General features: G+C 42.5%; 2 protein-coding genes and 1 long non-coding RNA gene across 3 annotated transcripts in view; 1 reads left to right on the top strand and 2 right to left on the bottom strand.

Annotated features, from left to right (window-relative positions):
• The window catches only part of LOC134294579 (zinc finger protein 658B-like), a 64,915-nt gene extending 61,876 nt beyond the window's left edge, over window positions 1-3,039 (bottom strand). The window contains exon 1 of the mRNA XM_062966134.1: window positions 2,815-3,039. The gene's annotated coding sequence lies outside the window, so the exon portion shown is untranslated. The remainder of the gene's footprint in view (window positions 1-2,814) is intronic.
• The window catches only part of LOC134294606 (uncharacterized), a 122,849-nt gene extending 113,175 nt beyond the window's left edge, over window positions 1-9,674 (top strand). Inside the window, exon 2 of the long non-coding RNA XR_010001412.1 lies at window positions 7,722-9,674. This is a non-coding gene — a long non-coding RNA (uncharacterized LOC134294606). The remainder of the gene's footprint in view (window positions 1-7,721) is intronic.
• Window positions 1-15,656, bottom strand: part of LOC134294604 (zinc finger protein 850-like) — a 42,419-nt gene extending 26,763 nt beyond the window's left edge. The window contains exon 1 of the mRNA XM_062966177.1: window positions 15,083-15,656. Within this exon, the coding sequence (XP_062822247.1) occupies window positions 15,083-15,656 (574 nt within the window). The remainder of the gene's footprint in view (window positions 1-15,082) is intronic.
• Between the last annotated feature and the right edge of the window lie 6,402 nt (window positions 15,657-22,058).

Below are 22,058 nucleotides of genomic sequence, written 5' to 3'. Positions count from 1 at the left end.
TCCTAATCATTTTTCCTAACTGCAGCATTCATACTTGCCTCCAACAGACAAAAAAAACAATCAGAAATATTGTATATTCACAACTTTTAGGAAATAATATCCCCCGATGGTGCAGCGTGTTAAAGCGCTGAGCTGCTGAACTTCTGGACCGAAAGGTTTGAATTGGGGGAGCGGAGAGAGCCCCCACTGTTAGCCCCAGCTTCTGCCAACCCAGAAGTTCAAAACATGCAAATGTGAGTGCATCAATAGGTACTGCTCGTCGGCTCTTCGGCTTAGAAATGGAGATGAGCACCAACCCCCAGAGTCAGGGGAAAATGTTTACCCTTGACCTTAACTACCACCAATTCCTCAATACTTTATTTCCCAGACCACCAGACTTCGCCACAGCAACGCGTGGCCGGGCACAGCTAGTACAATGTAATATTACACTATTGTATATTACATATTACATGTAACATTGCAAATAATACTGCAGTATAGTAAAATATAGTAATAGATAATGCTGATATTGTGCTATGCTAATACAGTAGATTCTCACCTATCCAACACTCACTTATCCAATGTTCTCGATTATCCAAGGCATTTTTGTAGTCAATGTTTTCAATACATTGTGATAAATTCGTAAATACAGTAATTACTACATAACATTACTGCGTATTGAACTACTTTTTCTGTCAAATTTGTTGTATAACATGATGTTTTGTTTCTTAATGTGTAAAATCATAACCTAATTTGATGTTTAATAGGCTTTTGCTTAATCCCTCTTTATTATCCAACATATTCGCTTATCCAACGTTCTGTCGGCCTGTTTATGTTGGATGAGACTCTACTGTAGTATAAAATAATAATATAATGTAATACAATTCTAATACTTTAATACAATATAACAATATTAATTATATATTACATGTGATATTAGTAATATTGCAGTATAGTTGTATAGTACAATGGAGTAATAGATAATGCTGATATTGTGCTATGCTAATAATATATTATAGTATATACGTATAATATAACGTACTGCAATGTAATAATACTACACTATTATAATTGTATATTACATATTGCATGTAATATTGCAAATAATGTAGCAGTATAGTACAATATAGTAATAGATAATGCTGATATTGTGCTATGTTAATAATATATTATAGTATATACGTATAATATTATAACGTACTGCAATGTAATAATACTACACTATTATAATTGTATATTACATATTACATGTAATATTGCAAATAATATTGCAGTATAGTACAATATAGTAATAGATAATGCTGATATTGTGCTATGTTAATAATATATTATAGTATATACGTATAATATTATAATGTACTGCAATGTAATAATACTACACTATTATAATGGTATATTACATACTGCATGTAATATTGCAAATAATATAGCAGTATAGTACAATGGAGTAATAGATAATGCTGATATTGTGCTATGCTAATAATATATTATAGTATATACGTATAATATAACGTACTGCAATGTAATAATACTACACTATTATAATTGTATATTACATATTGCATGTAATATTGCAAATAATATAGCAGTATAGTACAATAGAGTAATAGATAATGCTGATATTGTGCTATGTTAATAATATATTATAGTATATACGTATAATATTATAATGTACTGCAATGTAATAATACTACACTATTATAATTGTATATTACATATTACATGTAATATTGCAAATAATATTGCAGTATAGTACAATATAGTAATAGATAATGCTGATATTGTGCTATGTTAATAATATATTATAGTATATACATATAATATTATAATGTACTGCAATGTAATAATACTACACTATTATAATGGTATATTACATACTGCATGTAATATTGCAAATAATATAGCAGTATAGTACAATGGAGTAATAGATAATGCTGATATTGTGCTATGCTAATAATATATTATAGTATATACGTATAATATAACGTACTGCAATGTAATAATACTACACTATTATAATTGTATATTACATATTGCATGTAATATTGCAAATAATATAGCAGTATAGTACAAGAGTAATAGATAATGCTGATATTGTGCTATGTTAATAATATATTATAGTATATACGTATAATATTATAATGTACTGCAATGTAATAATACTACACTATTATAATTGTATATTACATATTACATGTAATATTGCAAATAATATTGCAGTATAGTACAATATAGTAATAGATAATGCTGCTATTGTGCTATGCTAATATTATAGTATACTATATGTACATATTTATTTATTAGCGACATTTCTATCCCGCTCTTCTCACCCCGAAGGAAACTCAGGGCGGTTTACAAATATATATATACATACAATATATTATGTCATACGACTATATTGCAATAGTATTAGTAATACTGCATGTAATATAAATATAGAATGATAATAGTGAATTATAATTATTATTACATTGTATTACATTACAATATTATTATTAATATTACATGTATATCCAAGAGTATAATATGATTATATCATTAAATTGATATCATATCATTTCTAAGCCGCTCGGAGTCCCCTTCGGGGTGAGAAGGGCGGGATATAAATGCAGTAAACAATAAACACATAAACAAACAAGTCCAAAGGGAAGGGAGGGAGGGGGAGGGGGGAGGGGGGAGGCCTCGGCGGCCATTGAGGCCTCGTTTCTTCCGGGAGGGAGGCAGGCCCCGCCCCCTCCCCTCCCCAAAGGGAGACCCAGAGACACGCAATCCAGAGAGAATATCAATATCAATATAAGTATCAATATAAATATCAATATCAATATCAATACCAACCTCTCTCTCTCTCTCTCTCTCTCCTCCTTCGCGGCTCCAGAGGAAACGCCTCAGAAAACAATGGCGGCGAGAGAGGCTCTGCGCAGGCCCAGCCAGGAAGAAGCCCCGCCCCTCCTCCGCCCCTCGCCCCCCCATTGGCCGAGTCCGTGACGCCCCGCCCACAAGCGGGCCCCTATTGGCTCCGGCCTTGATGGACGGGTGACAAGGAGGGTCGAGAAAGAAGGCGGCTTCTGAGGGCAGGATGGAGGCCCCGCCCCTCTTCGTCGGAGGGAGTGACGTCAGGGCGTGGGCGGGGCGTGGGTTCCTCCTCACAGACACCCTTCCGGGGGGCGGGGCTTCTCCCTTTGAGAGACGGGAGGGAGGGGCGGGGGAAGGGAGGGGCCTCATTGGCTGAGAACGGGGAGGGCGGGGCCTTGCCTCTTGAGGCCCCGCCCAGCACAGAGAGGACCAACCCGGGCCGTCCGGAGGGCGCCCTTCCCAGCCTGGCCGCTGGGTGGCAGCCAAGAGCTCTTGTGACGTCAGAGCCCCGCCCCCTCCCTCTGCCTCTTGATACAGGAGAGTCTCACTTATCCAACGTCACCGGGCCAGCTGAACGTTGGATAGGCGAATATGTTGGATAATAAGGAGAGATTAAGGAAAAGCTTATTAAACATCAAATTAGGTTATGATTTTAGAAATTAAGCCCCAAAACATCATGTTTGACAACAAACTTGACAGAAAAAGTAGTTCAATACGCAGTCATGTTATGTTGTAATTACTGTGTTTTTGAATTCAGCCCCAAAATATCACAATGTATTGAAAACATCGACTACAAAAATGCGTTGGATAATCCAGAACGTTGGATAAGCGAGTGTTGGATCAGTGAGACTCTAGTACCCAATATTGTCATATCATGAAGAGTTTCGTGGCCGGAATCGCTGGCTTGCTGTGAGTTTCCCGGGCTGTATAGCCATGGTCCTGAAGCATTCTCTCCTGATGTTTTGCCCACACCTGTGGCAGGCGTCCCCAGAGGTTGTGAGGTCCGTTGAGAACTAGACAAGTGGGGTTGATATATCTATATTAATGTAGCAGCTCTGTAATATTTCATTTAAAGACCCTAATAATCCCTTACCTGACTCAAAAATCTTGTTTTTCCATGAAAGTGTTGACAGGACATGTTCAGCCTGACATTTGCTCTTTGCTCACAATATAAGGTCACGCAAACTGCAGTCATGATTTGGCTGCCCGGATGAGTTACGTGGGATGAACTATGAACATGTCACCTGAGGATAGTGCATACGTGGAGCAAACTATGGACACTTCACCTGATGTGATGAGTCTTGAGTTCTATAAGTTACAAGGCAACTACGCAAGTCCAAAAGGATTGTAATAGTCAGCAAATTCCATTGTCAGTTAGCTTTCTGCGCATGCTCTGTAAAATGGTATAAATTGGAAAGCCACGACAGGCAAGGGGTGGCATTGCGTTTTCTGGGCATTAGCTAACATTGTCACCTGCTCTTGGCCAAAGTCAACTATCTTGAAGACAACTTCTGCTGTCAGTCTGCTTTCTTCACCCGCGTCCAAACGAAATTCCACAACCAATTGGTGACCCCGACGTGATCTCGGGCCGGGTGAGTGTGAAAGGGACTCGAGGCCATTTGGGGGCCTACCCGACGTCCACTCGGGGCGAGCAGGGAGAACGCACAGGGGAAAAGCGAGAAGGGTACTGTAGAGATGCTGAGGTGACAGGGAATGGAATCCCTTTGGAATCCCTCAGCTATGCCACCAATATGTACAGAGGTGAGGGGTCTGACAGGAATGTGTGACAGAGATGGAATCCTTTTGATCCCACACACACACAGATGCCACCACTTAATAAAGATGTTTTATGAGAGATGATGTTAATTAATTATTTGTTGACTATCTTCTTCTTCGCTGCCACCAATAGAGGAGACTTCAGGCAGATGGTACTGGTTCTTATAAGCTTTCTCTAGTTGTTCCACTTTAGATGTTGATGTTACTTAACTTAATATAAGAGTATGACAGAGGCTTGGTTAGAGTAAAATCAAAACAAGTTCATTGCAGGTACAGCGCTTGATGGTTTCAGATAACTTGGTAAAGGCACTTCGCTTAATGGTTACAAACGGTTATGAGGTGGTCAAACTTCCAAAATATTCCTTTCTTTAAGTTACACTAAACCCTGATCCTACTGGATCCCCTGGGATTAATTCTCCCTAATCCACAGGCTCTATAAAAGACCCTAGACAAATCACCTAACTTGCCTAGTCTGGTCTAACCTAAATCTGACTCAAATCTTCCTATTTAAGCCAGCCTGATTCTCCACACAAGAATCAGATCCTTCCCTGTGACTAGGAAATCACAGACTGCTTCTGGGTTTTAAAATATTCCCCCTCTTCCTTTCCAGGCGGCGGTTGGCTCCGCCCCTGTTGCTATGGTAACCTGTTCTAGCACTCTAAGATGGCTACCTTCCCCCATACATAATGTCAATTCAAATACTCACCATTTTAAACTTAGCCAAACCTGACTGTTTAAACAAAATCAAATACACATTTCATCTATATACAAAATATAATTATACACTTCTTCACACAAATACTTGTGGGTACCCACAAATCACAAGCCGCTGACCCCCTCTCATCCTCCCTGCTCTTGCTACCGACTGGGGTGGTGGAGACACGGAGAAGTTGTTTTGAAGAACAAGTAGGGCCAGCGCTGACAGGAAAAGATCGATCCACAGGGAAGGTATGGAAAGGGGGCGTTTAGCTGCAGAGAAAAGAGTCCTAATAGAGAAACCTAATAGAGCAGGCGCTTCTCCAATGAGAGGACTTGTCCCCGGAGGAACTTGATCGAGCAGGCTCTCCTCCACCAAAAGGGTAATCCAGTGGGATCTTGGGGGCAAGACCCATACAGATAGGACACATTTCCAGGAGAGGATGACATGTGTATGTCAATGGTGGAGCTGTTTTAAAGGTGAGTTGATTGACTAGTTCAGAGGTATTGTTTCTGTATACAGTAGAGTCTCACTTATCCAACATAAACGGGCCGACAGAATGTTGGATAAGTGAATATGTTGGATAAGAAGGAGGCATTAAGGAAAAGCCCATTAAACATCAAATTAGGTTATGATTTTACAAATTAAGCACCAAAACATCATGTTAGACAACAAATTTGGCAGAAAAAGTAGTTCAATATGCAGTAATGCTATGTAGTAATTACTGTATTTATGAATTTAGCACCAAAATATCACGATATATTGAAAACATTGACTACAAAAATGCGTTGGATAATCCAGAACGTTGGATAAGCGAGTGTTGGATAAGTGAGACTCTACTGTACTTAAAAGAAAAACAAAAGTCCAGGGGACTTTTGACCTGGCAAGGCTTCTGTAATATTTCTCATTGGATGGTTTAGAATGAGCTCTAAATTTATAACGGCGTTAAATCCTCAAAAGGGTCTTAACTGTATATATACTGGAAGACTATTTCTTTGTTAATATGCATAGGTATGTAAGAAAATGTCAGAGCAAAAAAGACTATGTTTGTTTAGAATGAATGTGTATGTGCAAGGCCGGCATGTTTGAAAAGGTGTGAAGTGAAAGACTGTAAATTCTCTGTATATTTGGCTGAATATTTTTAGAAAGAAGAGAGGCTTTTCTGTGTTTTGAAAGAAAGAAACTTGCAGTTGAGTAGTCTATTGAAATGTGTGGCGGGATGGCCATCTGTCAGGGTGCTTTGAATGTGATTTTCCTGCTTCTTGGTGGTGGGGTTGGACTGGATGGCCCACAAGGTCTCTTCCAATTCTATAATTCTATATGCGTGTCAGCTGAGGTCAGCTGTATTATGTTTTTGACCGTTGTTTATGGTCACCCCTTTCTCTATAACTGTTTATAAAACTATAAAAAGGTATTAAAGGAGGATCCTTGTTACTTCTCCTAAATAATGCATGCTTAGGAATAGGAAAAATATTTATACATGTGAGCATCATATTTTAAATATCTTTTGTGCATATGCATTGATGATCAGAAATGCAATTGTGTATGTACAAACACACACACACAACCACAACAGGGACAGGTTGTTTTAAAAGAAAGCTGTCAAGATTTTTCAGATTCCTATTTTAAAATTACACAATGAAAAGATAGCTGTGATCCACATTTATTTTCATACCTCCGTGAAGAGTTGTCTTTCTGCCTGTTTCATCAGGTTTCATTAATTCCACTAGATTTTTCTTCTGGACACGTCAGTAAATTCTATAACCATTTGAATGGTCAATGTAATGGGCCAGCCAAGATCTTCAGAGACCAAACATTTGCCTCTGTTGCCCTTCCATCCAAGCATATTTCCATTTTGGTTGCTGTTTGTTGCAGTCTAGTACACTTAGCTTAAGGAAAATAGAACAGGGAGTCCACAAAAATGGCTAGAAATGAGATGTAGAAATAAATCTTCGTTCTTACAAAATATTTGTTAATGAAAGGTAAAAAGAGACTGGACTTGGAAAATCTGGGCGCTATGCCCAGAAGTGAGAGGTCAATTTTGAGCAGATAAGAGTGATGTCCTGGCCATCGGCCCAGGAAAAAGATAGTGAAAATACAAATATTGCACTGGGGGGGAAAGTGAAATAGGCTGAAGAGGTTTCTGTGGATTAGAATCCCCAGAATCCCCGTATGAAGGAAGAAAAAGGATCCTTGGTGTAGTAGCTTGTTGTTGTATGGTTTTGTTTTTAGATGCAAAAAGCTTCAAGAGATTAAAACGTTGTTTAAGAATGTTTAAAGAAAGTTAGTGAAGAGATGGGTTGTAGTGAAAGTTAGTGAAGAGATTGCTGTGGTCTAAATGAAAGGCATTTTTTTTTAAAAAAGGCAAAGGTTTGGGAGCAAAATTGCCAGGAGAGAGTTTGTGTCAGAGGAAAAGTGAAGTGAGAAGAGAAATAGAGTTGTTGTTAGAAGAGGAGGGATTTTAAATCAGCTATAAGTCAGAAAAGAAAAGGTAATATATATTTAAATATTCTGGAGAGAGGGGGCTCTTGTCTGGTTGAGGCACGTGTGAATGTTGCGGTTTGCCACCTTGATTGGTGTTTAGTGGCCTTGTAGTTTCGGGGCCTGGCTGGTTACTGCCTGGGAGGGGGACTTTTGTTGAGAGGTGTTGGCTGCCCCTGATTGGTTTTTATCTGGAATTCACCCTGTTTTTTGAATGTTGCTCTTTATTTGCTTTCCTGATTTTAGAGTTTTTTTTTATTCCTGGTGGCCAGATTTTTGTTCATTTTCATTGTTTCCTCCTTTCTGTTGAAATTGTCCACATGCTTGTGGGTTTCAGTGGCTTCTCTGTGTGGCCTGACATGGTGGTTGTTGAAGTGTTCCATCGTTTCTGTGTTCTCAAATAATATGTTGTGCCCAGGTTGGTTCATCAGGTGCTTTGCTATGGCTGACATCCCAGGTTGAGTGAGTTACTCTGTGGGGCCTTTCATGTTCCTTGATTTGTGTTTGGGCAACTGCCCCATGTAAGCCGCCCCGAGTCCCCGTGGGGAGTTGGTGGCGGGATATAAATAAAGTTTTTATTATTATTATTATTATTATTATTATTATTATTATTATTATTATTATTATGCTGCATTTGGTGGTCCCTATGTGAACTTGTCATCAGCTGCATGGTATACGGTAGACTCTTGCAGAGGCGAGAGGATCTCTCTTGTCCTTTGCTGAACATAGCATTTGTTGGATTTTCTTAGTAGATCTGTAGATTGTTTGTATGTTGTGTTTCTTTATCAGTTCCGTTATGTGGTCAGTGGTTCAAACATGAGCCTTCTTATGTTTGTGATTCAGGAGCCAAACTTATGTTGTATACTGTGATTCATGTTGAAGCAAATCTGTGTTGTTCTATAATGTAGAAACTTGAATATTTGAAATGGTGGCCTTTCCCTTCTTCTTAAAGGTTAGGAGACCCGCCTCACGAAATGTGATATTAGTATCTGTGTTCCTGAATTTCAGTAGTCCTTTATTTGGATCTTATAGTAACAGTAAAGTGAGGGTTTGTGATACATGGTTTAAGCAGTTTCCTCCCTCTCTTTCAGTTATATGGGGTTAATGGTTAAAGCATTGTGTTTTATTCTGCTTTATTTAAATCCTGGGTTATCTTACTATAATCGGGCCTCTTCCACTGGGTATATTTGCATTAGGGCTCTAAAGTCAAAAGGACATGGAGAACCAAAAAGAGAAAAAAGGAGAAAAGGCTCCTGTTTTGATCAAGATTCAAAGGGGGGAGGTGATCCAGGAAAGAAAAGGCTTCAGAAGATGATATGCATGTATAGGATCTGAGAACTTTTATGATTGTTAATTGTATTTATTTAAATTGCAGGAGAATAAGGAAAGTACTGGAGACATCAGAAAAAGCCTTTTTTGAAGGCTGGCAAGTGAACTAACAACTTTGTTTAAGTTTAACAGGAATTTAAAGTGGCCACCATCTATAGAAGACCACGTTTATGAAGAAAATTGCAATTGCCATAATACATTGGGAGTTACAGTATCAATTGAATAAGAAATAATATGCACATATTGTTTGTGTTTTGTAGTTTTCAAAAGAACCAGAATAGGAAAAAAGGAGTACATTAAAAAAAACACACATGCTGGAAATGATGACATTGGTTATTCATAATTTTGTGTCAATGATTACTGACTATATATGTTTGTTTCAGAAAGTCAGAGCTGGCAGCCTCAGATTTCAGGAATAAACAGAATTTGCTCATTTCAAGAGAATTAATGATTAATGGTACAGGGAAAAGGGAGTGCAAACATTGCTTTTACAGCATTAAGAAAGGTACAGTGGAACTGGGGTTCAAATCACATACACATGGTTAATCAAAAGTTAAAAGTGATTTCTACAGTTAAATAAAGGTTTTACATTTTAAAAGGTCTACATTTACTTGGATGCTGGGAAAACAGATAAATGGAAAGATTAGATTTATGGTTTAAATAAAACTGTATAAAACATATGGTCTAGTGATACCATCCTAAGATGAAGCCAATGATAATTATTGGGAAATGCTGGATTTCCAGGGTATATATGTTTTGATTGGACAAAATAATGATAAATAAAAGAAGAAAAGAGAGAAGCAGAAAGCAACAACAGAGGGTTCAGTGTTTAAAGGCTGCCCTGGAGACAGGGTAAACTAAATAAAGAAAGACATTCAAACTCATGGAAAGGGCCGCCAGGATCAATGGCCCTACACTAGTACTAAGGGCTTTGCTCATTTTAATTTTTGGCTTATAGGGTACCTTGTCAAAAGATGTTGAAAATTAACAATGCAGTTTTAAGTACAATAATGGTACACAATCAAGATAATGGCTTTATTATTTTAACCAAAAGTAACCCAAAGGTTGATTTTTATAAATCAAATCAATGATTTTGATGGCTTTCAGATAATATGTTTATGAGGTTTTACCTGAAAATGAAGGAAGTGTATACTGCACACTTGTATTGTGATTTTCACTAACCTAGCTACAGAAGAGGTGATAAAATCTATATTTCTAATATTGTGGGCTACAGTTGGAGAAATGGCAGCATTAAAAATTGGCAGATAATTTTTGATTTTCAGGATTCCTCAGGACTAAAGACTACTAATAAGATTGAATAGGTGCCTACCTATCAGCACCTACACTGGAAGATACTGACACAACATATGCCCTGTTTACACCTGCAGAAGGATGAGAACAATTAAGACTAGACTCTACCACAAGACACACTGTCTTGCCCAGCGTACAGTCTGCACCTGTGAATCCATGGATATATGTGAACTGTCATATCCTTTGTTTATTTATAGTGATACTTTGGTTTTGACCCTTGCTTTCTTTGAGTTTCTGTATTTTTATAGACACAAGCTTTTGGATACTGAAAATACCTTTCAAACAAGTCTGAGTGGACCTAAGCTGACCTCAGGTGGCCCAAATCATACATTGTTCCATGAAGATAGTTTATATGAAATTGCAACAGATGTTCTATATTTTGTTCTATGTTCACGATTTATGGGGAAATTGGATCACAACACTGTTATTCTACTATATACAGCCTGAAACAGGAGAGAGCTCATCATGTCTGCTGGCTCTGGTTATGACATCCAGAGGTTGTTCTAAAAGGGTTACAAGGTATTGTCATCGGCCCTCCAAATATATTCTCACATGTCCCTGATGGCCTAGATGCCATTAGGATCAGACACATGAGAGATAAGGCAACGATGGCTGGAATGTGACTTTGGTGTGAAAATTGTCTTCAAGACATATACAATTCCACCTCTGCTGTCAGCCGCGCCTTGAAAGACACTTTTTGGGCCGAGATGTCCTAAATACCCTATGTTTCAGTGTTTGTTCCGGATAACAAATTCAAGATCCAGATATGAGATTTCTTTTTGACACAAATGAGCTACTAATTTTCATTATATTGGTCTTTAGCATGCTGTTTTGAGTGAAAATAATGCTGATAATTGGATTGGTCATACGCTGTACACTGAAATTAGAAAATCCTGAGTTAAATGATAATACAACCATAGGTAGTTCTGGATTGTTCATCAATCAGCAAAAAGGGGGTTCTGTCCCATGACTGGAAATTAAGGGATAGTTAACAACTTCCATTGATAATTGCTTGTTTTATTTATTGATATATTGTTTTCCTTTGTGTTTCCAGCCCCTGATACAGGGCCGACACATAGGAGTTTAGTTTCCATTGGGTCTGCCTTATCAATTGAGAATGGTCTGAAGCTTACTGAGGACTGAAAATTCTTAACCAAAAATTAAGTGTCACCACCAGAAAGCCTGACTGAGGCTGAAAAGTAAAGTTATTACAACATGGGATCAAGTATAAATATATATGCTAACAATGGGTTTGCTAAAGCTTCTGTAAACCATCGCTTTGCAAAAAGGGGGGAATAATGTAGCAGCTCTTGAATATTTCATTTAAACACCCTAATAATCCCTTACCTAGATGACCCTGACTCAAAAATCTTGTTTTTCCATGAAAGTGTTGACAGGACATGTTCAGCCTGACATTTGCTCTTTGCTCACAATATAAGGTCATGCAAACTGCAGTCATGATTTGGCTGCTGGATGAGTTACGTGGGATGAACTATGAACATGTCACCTGAGGATAGTGCATACGTGGAGCAAACTATGGACACTTCACCTGATGTGATGAGTCATGAGTTCTATAAGTTACAAGGCAACTACGCATGTCCAAAAGGATTGTAATAGGCAGCAAATTCCATTGTCAGTTAGCTTTCTGCGCATGCTCTGTAAAATTGTATAAATTGGAAAGCCACTACAGGCAAGGGGTGGCATTGCGTTTTCTGGGCATTAGCTAACATGGTCACCTGCTCTTGGCCAAAAGTCAACTATCTTGAAGACAACTTCTGCTGTCAGTCTGCTTTCTTCACCCGCGTCCAAACGAAATTCCACAACAATATCTCTCTCTCCCTGTGGAATAACGTCCCGGGTGGGAGAAAGAAAGAAATCTTGACTCTTTGAGGCCACCTTCTTCTTTCGTTGATTGACGTTCTGACCGTATTTCCACCCCGCCCTTCTCGCCCCCGTTTCCCCCGGAATAGGCAGTAAGAGCACCTCCAGCTCCCCAAAGCTTCTGCCCAACTCTCTGGGCGGATCACGAGGCCACGACACAGGGCAAACCTTCCGTGCCACGAGACCGGCGGCAGAGAGACAGACGCAGAGGCCGGGGGACATTCCAGCCTCACCAGGGTCTGCTCCTCCCCACCTTGCCGGCCTCCCCGTTTCGTGGTGTTTGCACCCGACCTCAGTGGAGGTGGAGGCGTGTGGCCGTGAGGACTTCGGGGGAGAAGGAAGGAAGGAAGACGGATGGGCTTCCGTGGGGACAAGAAGACTCATGACTGTGGGCGAAGAAGGAGACCCTGTGGCCCGAGCGGAGAATCCAGGCCAGAGGGTTGTTGCGAGTCCACAAGAGACGTTCTTTCTCAGAGAAGACGTTGTGTTTGGGTCTCAGAGGGAATATTTCCAACTCTGGGGTTTCAAGGGGGTGTCCATCTTTGGGGCCACGGCAAAGGAACAACCGCCCTCTGCTCAGCCCGTCTCTTTCTAGAGCGATCCTTGGCAGGCCAAGAGGTGGTTCTTCAGCCTAACAGCGGAGCTCCCTGGGTGCCATGGTGCAGTCACAAAGGAGGCTTGGCTTTGACCAGGGTCCTGCTCTTCTGGGCTCGTGGTTTCCCAAAGGAGGTCTCCGCGTCTTCATGGCCAGACGGGGACGATAGGGTTTCTCCGTCCCAGCCCCAAACTACGGCCCGGGGGCCACTTGTGCCCCATCGAAGCCATTCATCCGGCCCCTGCGGCAGCCGCTCCCTCCTCCTCCGCCTTCCAAAGCTTGGCTTGTTTAGAATGGCATTTTAATTATGATTTAATTCATTATTAATTATTAAGAGGTGCTTTGCTAGTGCTTTTGGTGCACAAAGGCAGAAGGGGGTTGGACTAAATAGCACAAGGGGTCTCTTCCAACCTTCTTTGTTGTTATTATTATTATTATTGACACAAAGACACACTACAACACAGCCAATGAGATCTATATGCTGGATTTTGAATCACAAAATCACAAGTCGAACACTTCCCAAGTGCCTAGGACTGTGTGATGTGTTACTATTGTTGTTGTTGTTGCTGTTATTTGGAGCCCTTGGTGGTGCAGTGGGTTAAAGCCTTGTGACTTGAAGGTTGGGCTGCTGACCTGAAGACTGCCAGGTTCGAATCCCATCCGGGGAGAGTGCGGATGAGCTCTCTCGGTCAGCTCCAGCTCCATGCGGGGACGTGAGAGAAGCCTCCCACAAGGATGGTAAAAACATCAAAACATCCGTGAAATGTCCCCTGGGCAACGTGCTTGCAGACAGCCAATTCTCTCACACCAGAAGTGACTTGCAGTTTCTCAAGTCGCTCCTGACACACACAGAAACTATTATTATTATTATTATTATTATTATTATTATTATTATTATTAACAACATTGAGGCTGGGTGGCCATCTGTCAGGGTGCTTTGTTTGTGCTTTTGGTGCAGAAAGGCCAAAGGGGGTTGGACTAAACGGCCCAAAGGGTCTCTTCCAACCCTCTTTATTATTTTATTATTATGATTATGATGATGATTAACATTGAGGCTGTATTTGTTCCCATTTTGTTGTTTTTTTACATCAAAATAAGACATGTGAAGTGTGCATAGGAATTTGTTCATAGATTTTTTAAAACCTATAGTCCGGCCGTCCAACGGTCTGAGGGGCCGTGAACTGGGCCTCTGTTTGGAAGGTTTGGGGACCCCTGGTCTAGGTGTTGTATGTGTAATGGCACTGGATGTTTGCCACGTGTGAATGTGTGCATTGAGATCCGCCCTGAATCCCCTTCGGGGTTGGAAAGCGTTGGAGACGGGCCCGGAGGGGAAGTCAAGGAGAGAATCCCAAGAGAGCCAGAAAACAAGCCTTTTATTGTTATCACAGAGGATGAGAAGGCAAACAGCCGTAGGCACCCACTTTAGTGGGTCTTTAGTGGGTCCGTACCATGCAAATGGCCGTCGCAACATGTGCGCAGTTAACAAAGAATCTATATCTTGGCTTATCTAAAATTGACCAATGCCTGAGGGTCTTCCTCACCTTCCACACCCATTTGGCACAAGTGATACCAGTGACCTAACTTGTTTACTCTGAGCTTTCTTCTCTCCTTGGAACTTCCTGGAGAACGGCACCAGCTCACAGGGAGAGGCAAAGCCACCGAGGCAAAAGATTACTATTTTCTGGCTTAGGACCCTTCAAAAGAATGGAGTAATATAAATACTGTAAATAAATAAATAAAATCCATAGGAGCCTAGTGCCTCGCCCTCCCCTCCGCGGCCTGCCTGCCAATTGGCTTCACGGCGCTCTCTGCCCACACAAGCCCCGCCTTGCCACCCGTCAATCAAGGCTTGGGGTGGCACGCAGTCAATGGGGAGCCTCCGCTGGGCGGGGCGTCACGGGCTCAGCCAATAGGAGGGGGAGGGGGGCGGTCCTGGGGAAGGAGGCTGAGGCCTGGCCTTCTCTCTCTCTCTCTCTCTCTCTCTCTGTGAGGCGGGAAGGAAGGCGGAAGGAAGATGGCGGCGCAGAGGCTGGAGAGGCCGAGGCTGAGGAGAGAGACTGAGAGACTGATGCGGATTTTCACTTATTGCGGGTGGTCCTGGAACCTAACCCTCGCGATAGGTGAGGGAACACTGTATTTTAGTTCAATCTTTCTACAATACACCACATGAGTCCTTTGATGTGAACGTAGGTCTGAACTCTGAGCAAAGCTCTGTCCACACTCCAGGCACTTATAGGGTTTCTCCCCAGTGTGAGTCATTTGATGTGAACGAAGACTTGAACTATGAACAAAGCTCTGTCCACACTCAAGGCATTTATAGGGTTTCTCCCCAGTGTGAGTTCTTTGATGTGTTAGTAAGTTTCCCTTCCGAGTAAAGCTCTGTCCACACTCCAGGCACTTATAGGGTTTCTCCCCAGTGTGAGTTCTTTGATGTACACGGAGACCTGAACTCTGAGTGAAGCTTTGTCCACACTCCAGGCAGTTATAGGGTTTCTCCCCAGTGTGGGTCCTTTGATGTGAACGTAGTCCTGAACTACGAGCAAAGCTCTGTCCACACTCCAGGCAGTTATAGGGTTTCTCCCCAGTGTGAGTCCTTTGATGTGTATTTAAGTTTCCCTTCTGAGTAAAGCTCTGTCCACACTCCAGGCAGTTATAGGGTTTCTCCCCAGTGTGAGTCCTTTGATGTGTCTTCAGCTTTCCATGCTGACTAAAGCTCTTTCCACATTCGATACATTTATATGCTTTCTCCTCCATGTCAGCAGTGTTATGTATATTTAATTCCAATAAGGACACTTGATTCTTGTTTTTCCCTTTCTGATTACTCACAGCAGTGGGTTCAAATTACAGGAAAGTAGATTCTATCTGAACATTAACAACTTCCTGACTGTTAGAGCTGTTCGGTAGTGAAACTCTCTGTCTCAAAATGTAGTGGAGGCTCCTTTGGAATCCTTTAAACAGAGGCTAGATGCTCATCTGTCAGGGGTACTTTGCGCTTTCCTTGCACGGCAGAGGCCTGGACTGGGTGCCTCATACAGTCTCTACAGGTTCTACTCTATAATCCAAAGTGAATGTAGGAATTCAGCAGGATCAGCCCCTTGAGAAGAATCCTTTTTCCTAGGGGACTGGTTTCCTTAATGCACTTTGGTTTCCAAATGCCTTAATATCGACTAGAAGCTGGTTCGTTTCCCATCACGGCAGGGGTGGCTCCAGAGAACTCTCACGTCCTGGTCAAGAAAGAAGAAGCAAAAGGTTAGACACGAAGCCGCATACCTCTGGCTCAAGGTAAACAAAGCGAAAAAGGAAAGAAGAAAGGAAAGATGGAAGGGAGGAAACACAGAAGGAGAGGATAAGAGAAGGAAGGAATCCTGGAAGGAGGGAACTGAACCCTTTTCCCATATTGGAGGGCCACACCCATTTCATTGGGTCAAAACCAAATGTGGTTAAAGGAACAGAACGCAGGCAGACAGGCAGAACTCCTTCCCACATTCAAGGGTGTAACATGTTCTGGATACTAGGTTTCCGTGAATTACCAGCACTGTGCTAAATGTTGAGAATGTTGTTAATGTGGGATTTGTGTATAGGTAGTGTTTAAATGAAATTTGTGACTGGCATGTATTGCATACTGATTGCATCATCCAGGAAATGCTATAGTGTGTAAAGAGTTAATTGGGAAGAAGCTGTATTGACCTTGGATGTGTGGCTGGAGCCAGAGAGGAGTGTCCAGACTACAAGTTTGTATATTGCTAATTGCATCAGATGAGATCTGTTCTGCCTGCTGAGAAGATCTGTGCTGTTTGCCTAGAGTAAAAGTCCTGTGTCTATTGTCTGCAAGTCTGTTTGTTTTGTTCAGTAAAACTTTGTACATACTTTTTACATCGTCTCTGACGTTTCTTCGTTCTGCGCTCCACTGACATCATACATCTGCTGCTACGCTGCGAATTACTCTGACAAATGTCAGTATCTCCCCTGCCACAGGGACTCCCAACTCTGTTTCCTCAGCATCTCAAAGGGTCACTCCTGCCACATTTCCCAAATGAATCTTCCAAACTAACAAGGACCTGCATTCCCAACTGGCTAATCCAAAACCACTTTGAGGTTTGTTGGGATGTTCGCAAAATGAGTCCATGCTGAACTATGTTCCATCCAGGCCAGTCGTTCCCTCTGTAGAGCCCATGATGAGATGCAAAGACAGGCACAGCTCCAGCCAGAAAGCCTCCTTCCTGCCAACTCCCTTCACCTTTGACCACTTCCCCCTTTTCTTCTTTTTCCTCCATCCAGGGGAAGATTTTCAGCAACACAAGAAGAACTAGCTAGGCTCAAGGAAATCCTAAGAAAACTGGAGGCCATGGAGAGAAAAGCTCTTCCCTGGATGCCTTTTGGAAGAAGCCTTCAAGGGGTCTCCAGATGGCCTGAAATGTTATCCTTTGATTCTGTACGGCTGAAAACAAAAACGACTGGTAGAAGAATTGGCTTCAGAGGGAACTTCCAAAAGAAATGGCCTGGTATTCTATCTCCCCAAACTCTGGCACCCTCAAATGGTTAAGAGAGATATAGAAGGAAGGTTTCTAATGGTAACGATAGAACTACAAACAAATACCGTATATATTCAAGCATAAGCTGACTTTTTCAGCACTTTTTTAATGCTTTTGGCTTATACTCGGGTGAGGGAGGAAAGGAGGGAGGTGGGTGTTGCTGAGGGGCAGCCGTCACCGTTTGCAGTCCTTGTCCTTGTGACTGAATGAAAGCGGGTGCCTCCCTGAGGTAACAAGGTTGCACTTGAGGGAGGGTGAAGAGGTCCTCAAGCTTCACCACCGGCTAATGCACTGAGACTGACGAGGAGGAGGAGCCACACACTTCTTCCTCAGCGCATCCGACGGCGGAAAAGCATGAGTTTGCCCTCCCTCAACTGCAGCCTTGTTCCTTCAAGGAAGCTCCCGGCCCTCACCACCCACTTGGTCCCGGCCCAACGGAAGAGGAAGAGGAGGAGGAGGAAGAGGCAGAGGAGAGAGAGGAGGGAACACAGCCAGAGAGGGAAGGAAGGAAAGAAAAGGGGTTTCCATGAGGAAAGGTCTTTGAACCCTCTCCTGCCCAGCCCACACATTCCTGGGTCTAGCGCCCACCCTGTCCCTGTTTGTGAAGACCTAAAAACATGGCTGTTCCAATGTGCCTTTGATTAATTCCGTTCACTAAATGATTGGATCCCTCTAGCTATAACTTAATTCTCGACTCTTGCACTTTACTATTGTCCCTGCCCTGGGCTTGTACTATCCTGACTGGCCCTTCCAGCCTTAACTTCTCACCTGCCTCTCGCACTCTGCCACCAGCCCTCCCCTCGCAGCTGTATTGCACAGGCCTTTCCCTTGTCCCTAGCTCGGAAACATCCATTACGCTCGGCTAAATATTGGTTGTTGTAGGATGAATTATTTATTTATTTATTTTTCAAGCTTATATGCCGCCTCTCCCCTAGGGCTCGGAGCGGCTGACAAGAACCGGTTAAAATCAACAATTTAAAAAACATCTTAAAAACATCTTAAAAACATCCTTAAAGCACCTTTTAAAACATCAACAACAGAACTCAAAAGCCTGTCGGACCAGGTGTGTCTTACATGCCCTGCGGAAGGCCAACAAGTCCCGCAAGGCACGGACTTCAGGTGGGAAGGTGTTCCAGAGAGATGGCACCACTGCTGAAAAGGCTCTGCGTCTAGTTGCAGTTAGATGCAAGGTCTTAAAACTGGGGACTTCCAGCAGGTCTTGGTCCTCAGAATGGAGGGATCTCTGGGGTTTGTAGGGAGTGAGGCGGTCCCTCAGGTACATCGGCCCTAGACCATGAAAGGCCTTGAAGGTAAGCACCATCACTTTGAAAGTGATCCGGTGCTCAATTGGTAACCAGTGCAGCTGCCGTAAGATTGGTGTTATGTGGCATCTTATCGGGACTCCGAATTATGTTTTTAATGATGTCCTTTATGATGTGGTATATGTATTTTTATTGTTATATTTTGACATCTGGGGAGGGACCCCATGTTGAGAACCACTGGGCTAGAAGAAGAGGATAACAAATTAGAATGGAAACCAGAGTGTATTTTGATAGAAAATAGAGGAAAGTCTGAAAGAATTGGTATAATGGAGTAACCCCCTGATATAAATATGAATTTTATTTCTAAACGTTATTGGCCATGCCATACTGCTGCCCTTGACCTGCCTGGCACCTTATATTCGGCCACCCCAACGCTGAACCCTTGACCACTGTCTCCTGACCCGCTGGTGGAGTATTTTGTCATTAGTTCCTAAGCCTGTGGTTAATTGATTGATCTGCCTGTTTAGTGTACTTATGCTCATTTTTGTATTATGTTTTGTTGTTGTATGGTTTTAAGTTGCTGTATGGTGTCCTTGTTGGAAACTGCCCCGAGTCCCTTGAGGAGACAGATAGGGCGGTATATGAACAAAGTTTTATTATTGTTATTATTATTTATTTGTACCATCTCCCCAAAGGGGAGCGGCTCACAAAAGTACACAATTGTGCAGAACACACAGTAAGATAAAGGTCAAGGTTTCCCCTGACATGAAGTCCAGCCGTGTCCGACTCTGGGGATTGGGGCTCATCTCCATTTCTAAGACAAAGAGCCAGCATTGTCTGCAGACACCTCCTAAGTCATGTGGCCAGCATGACTGCATGGAGCGCTGTTAACTTCCTGCAGAAGCAGTACCTATTGATCTACTCACATTTGTATGTTTTTCAAACTGCTAGATTGGCAGAAGCTGGGGCTAATAGTGGGAGCTCGCTCTGTTCCCTGGATTCGAACCTGCAAATCTTTTGGTCAGCAAATTCAGAAGCTCAGCGGTTTAACGACTGCGCAACTGGGGGGAAACCTTTACATTTACCTAAATAAATAAATAATAAGGGAGGAGGGAGGGAGGGAGGAAGGAAGGAAGAAGGAAGTGATTGGGAACTGGAAAATATAGATATTGACACGTATATATTGTTTGTACATAACAACAATAACTTTATTCTTATATCCCGCCATCATCTCTCTCCCCGAAGGGACTTGGGGCGGCTTACATGGAGACCAAGCTCAGCGTAAACAAGGAGTATTCTTCAGGAGGGCTTTGGGGGAAAGTCGCCTTGATTTATAGGAATTATAGTTCACCTACATCCAGAGAGCACTGTGTATGCGAACAACAATGGATCTGCACCAAATTTGGCACGCATATCTGACATGGCCAATTTGGAATACTGGTAGGTTTTGGGGGGACATTTGGGAGTTGTTGGTACTGGGGTTTATAGTTCACCTACATCCGGAGACACTGTGACAACCACCGACAATACAGGGACCAAACGTGGCACACAGAACCACCATGACTAACTTAATACACTGGAGGGGTTTGGGGGGAACAGACCCAGCATGGTGGGAGCTGCAGTTCACCCTGCAGCCAGAGATCCCACGGACCCCTCTGATGATGCATCTAGAGAGCAGATTTGCCCAATATGACACACTTTAACCAGTGATGGAGTTTGAGGGAGTTAACCTGCCATGATGGGAGTTGTAGTTTACTCACAACCTTATGCATTCTGTAAAATAAAATGAACTTTTTCAAATAACCCAGGCAACACTGGGTACCCAAGCATGTGTGTGTGTGTGTATTTGTTTTCCAAGATGGCTCCCACTTCCAGAGAGAATTGCGATTCCCACACGAAATGAATTGGTGCAAACGTAGCCCAGATATCCCACATGACCATCTTAAAATACTGGAGAGGTTGTTGGGAGGGGGAATTGATCCCGGATGATGGGAATTAGTTCATGCCACATCCAGGGAGAACTTCCAGGGAGCACTGTGAATCCCACTGAGGATGGATCGGGACCAAATTTGGCACAGACCCACCATGACCATATTTAAGTACTGCTGGTTTTGGGGGGAATTGACTTTGGATGATGGGAATAGTAGTGAAGCTGATACCTGGTGAGACTGGCTACCCGCCAAAGTTCCAGGAAGAAGTTAGGACTCACCAGCTGAAGAGAAAGAGCAGAGAAATCCAGACTGAAAGAGCCACGCTTGGGCCTCTTGCACTGCTTCACTATCAGGAGGCCTCCACCATAGCTGCGTGCCCACCATCACTAGGCCTCCCGCCACCACCACTAGGTCTTCAACATCACCAGGGCCTCCGCCATTGCTTTGCCTCGGCCACCACTGGGCTCCCTCCATGTCTGAGCCTCCACCAACTCCCACTGGAGCGTTGCAGCACACCAAAATACCTGGGAGTGACTCTGGACTCTGCTCTGATGTATAAGAAGCACTCAAGAACGGAAAATGGAAGGTTGGTGGACAGAAAAAGAGACTGAAAGATAGGCTTAAAGCCAACCTGAAAACCTGTGTAATACCCTGTTTCCCCTAAAATAAGACAGTGTCTTATATTAATTTTTGCTCCCAAAGATGTGGGAGGTCTTATTTTCAGGGGATGTCTTATTTTTTCATAAACAAGAATTCACATTTATTGTTGGACAAAAAAGGAAAGAACATTTATTATATACTGTACAGAGTTGTCATCACAAAACAGCATAACCATATATCTGCTTTGAAATGGATGATATGAGTTTAAACTGTCCTAGGAAACAGGTTTCTAGGAATTCAGATTATCTGTTTTGAAGTGGGTGATATGAGTCACTGTCACAAAATCCAGGTTTCTGAATCCAGATTATCTGCTTTGAAGCGGAGGAGGATATTTGCTAGGTCTTACTTTCAGGGGAGGTCTTATATTTGACCAGTCACCAAAATCTCTACTAGGTCTTATTTTAGGGGAAACACGGTAAACACAGAGAGAGAACTGGGGAGCCCTGGCTCTTGAGCGCTTCAGCTAGAGGTCAGTTGTGACCAGCAGTGCTGTGGAATTGGAAGAGGCATGAATTTAGGGCGAAAGGGAGAAGTGTGCCAAGAGGAAGAAGGCATGCCAAACCAACCCAGACCGGGACCACCTTCCGTCTGGAATGAGATGCCGTCACTGTGGAAGAACGAACATGCGGGTCAGGAATAGGAGGGCTCCACGTGTCCACCGCGAAGACACTACACTTGAAAGGCCATCATGCTTGCACAACAAGGGATCCCCTAAGTAAGTGACTTGAGTAAGGGCTCTTCTTCAGAAATATTTGGGTGGCTCTGGAAGCC

The sequence above is a fragment of the Anolis carolinensis genome, unplaced genomic scaffold (genome assembly GCF_035594765.1).
Source record: "Anolis carolinensis isolate JA03-04 unplaced genomic scaffold, rAnoCar3.1.pri scaffold_17, whole genome shotgun sequence".
Taxonomy (NCBI): Eukaryota; Metazoa; Chordata; class Lepidosauria; order Squamata; family Dactyloidae; genus Anolis; species Anolis carolinensis.
The sequence above is the reverse complement of the archived record's forward strand: the minus strand, read 5'-3'. Positions and strand labels throughout refer to the sequence as shown.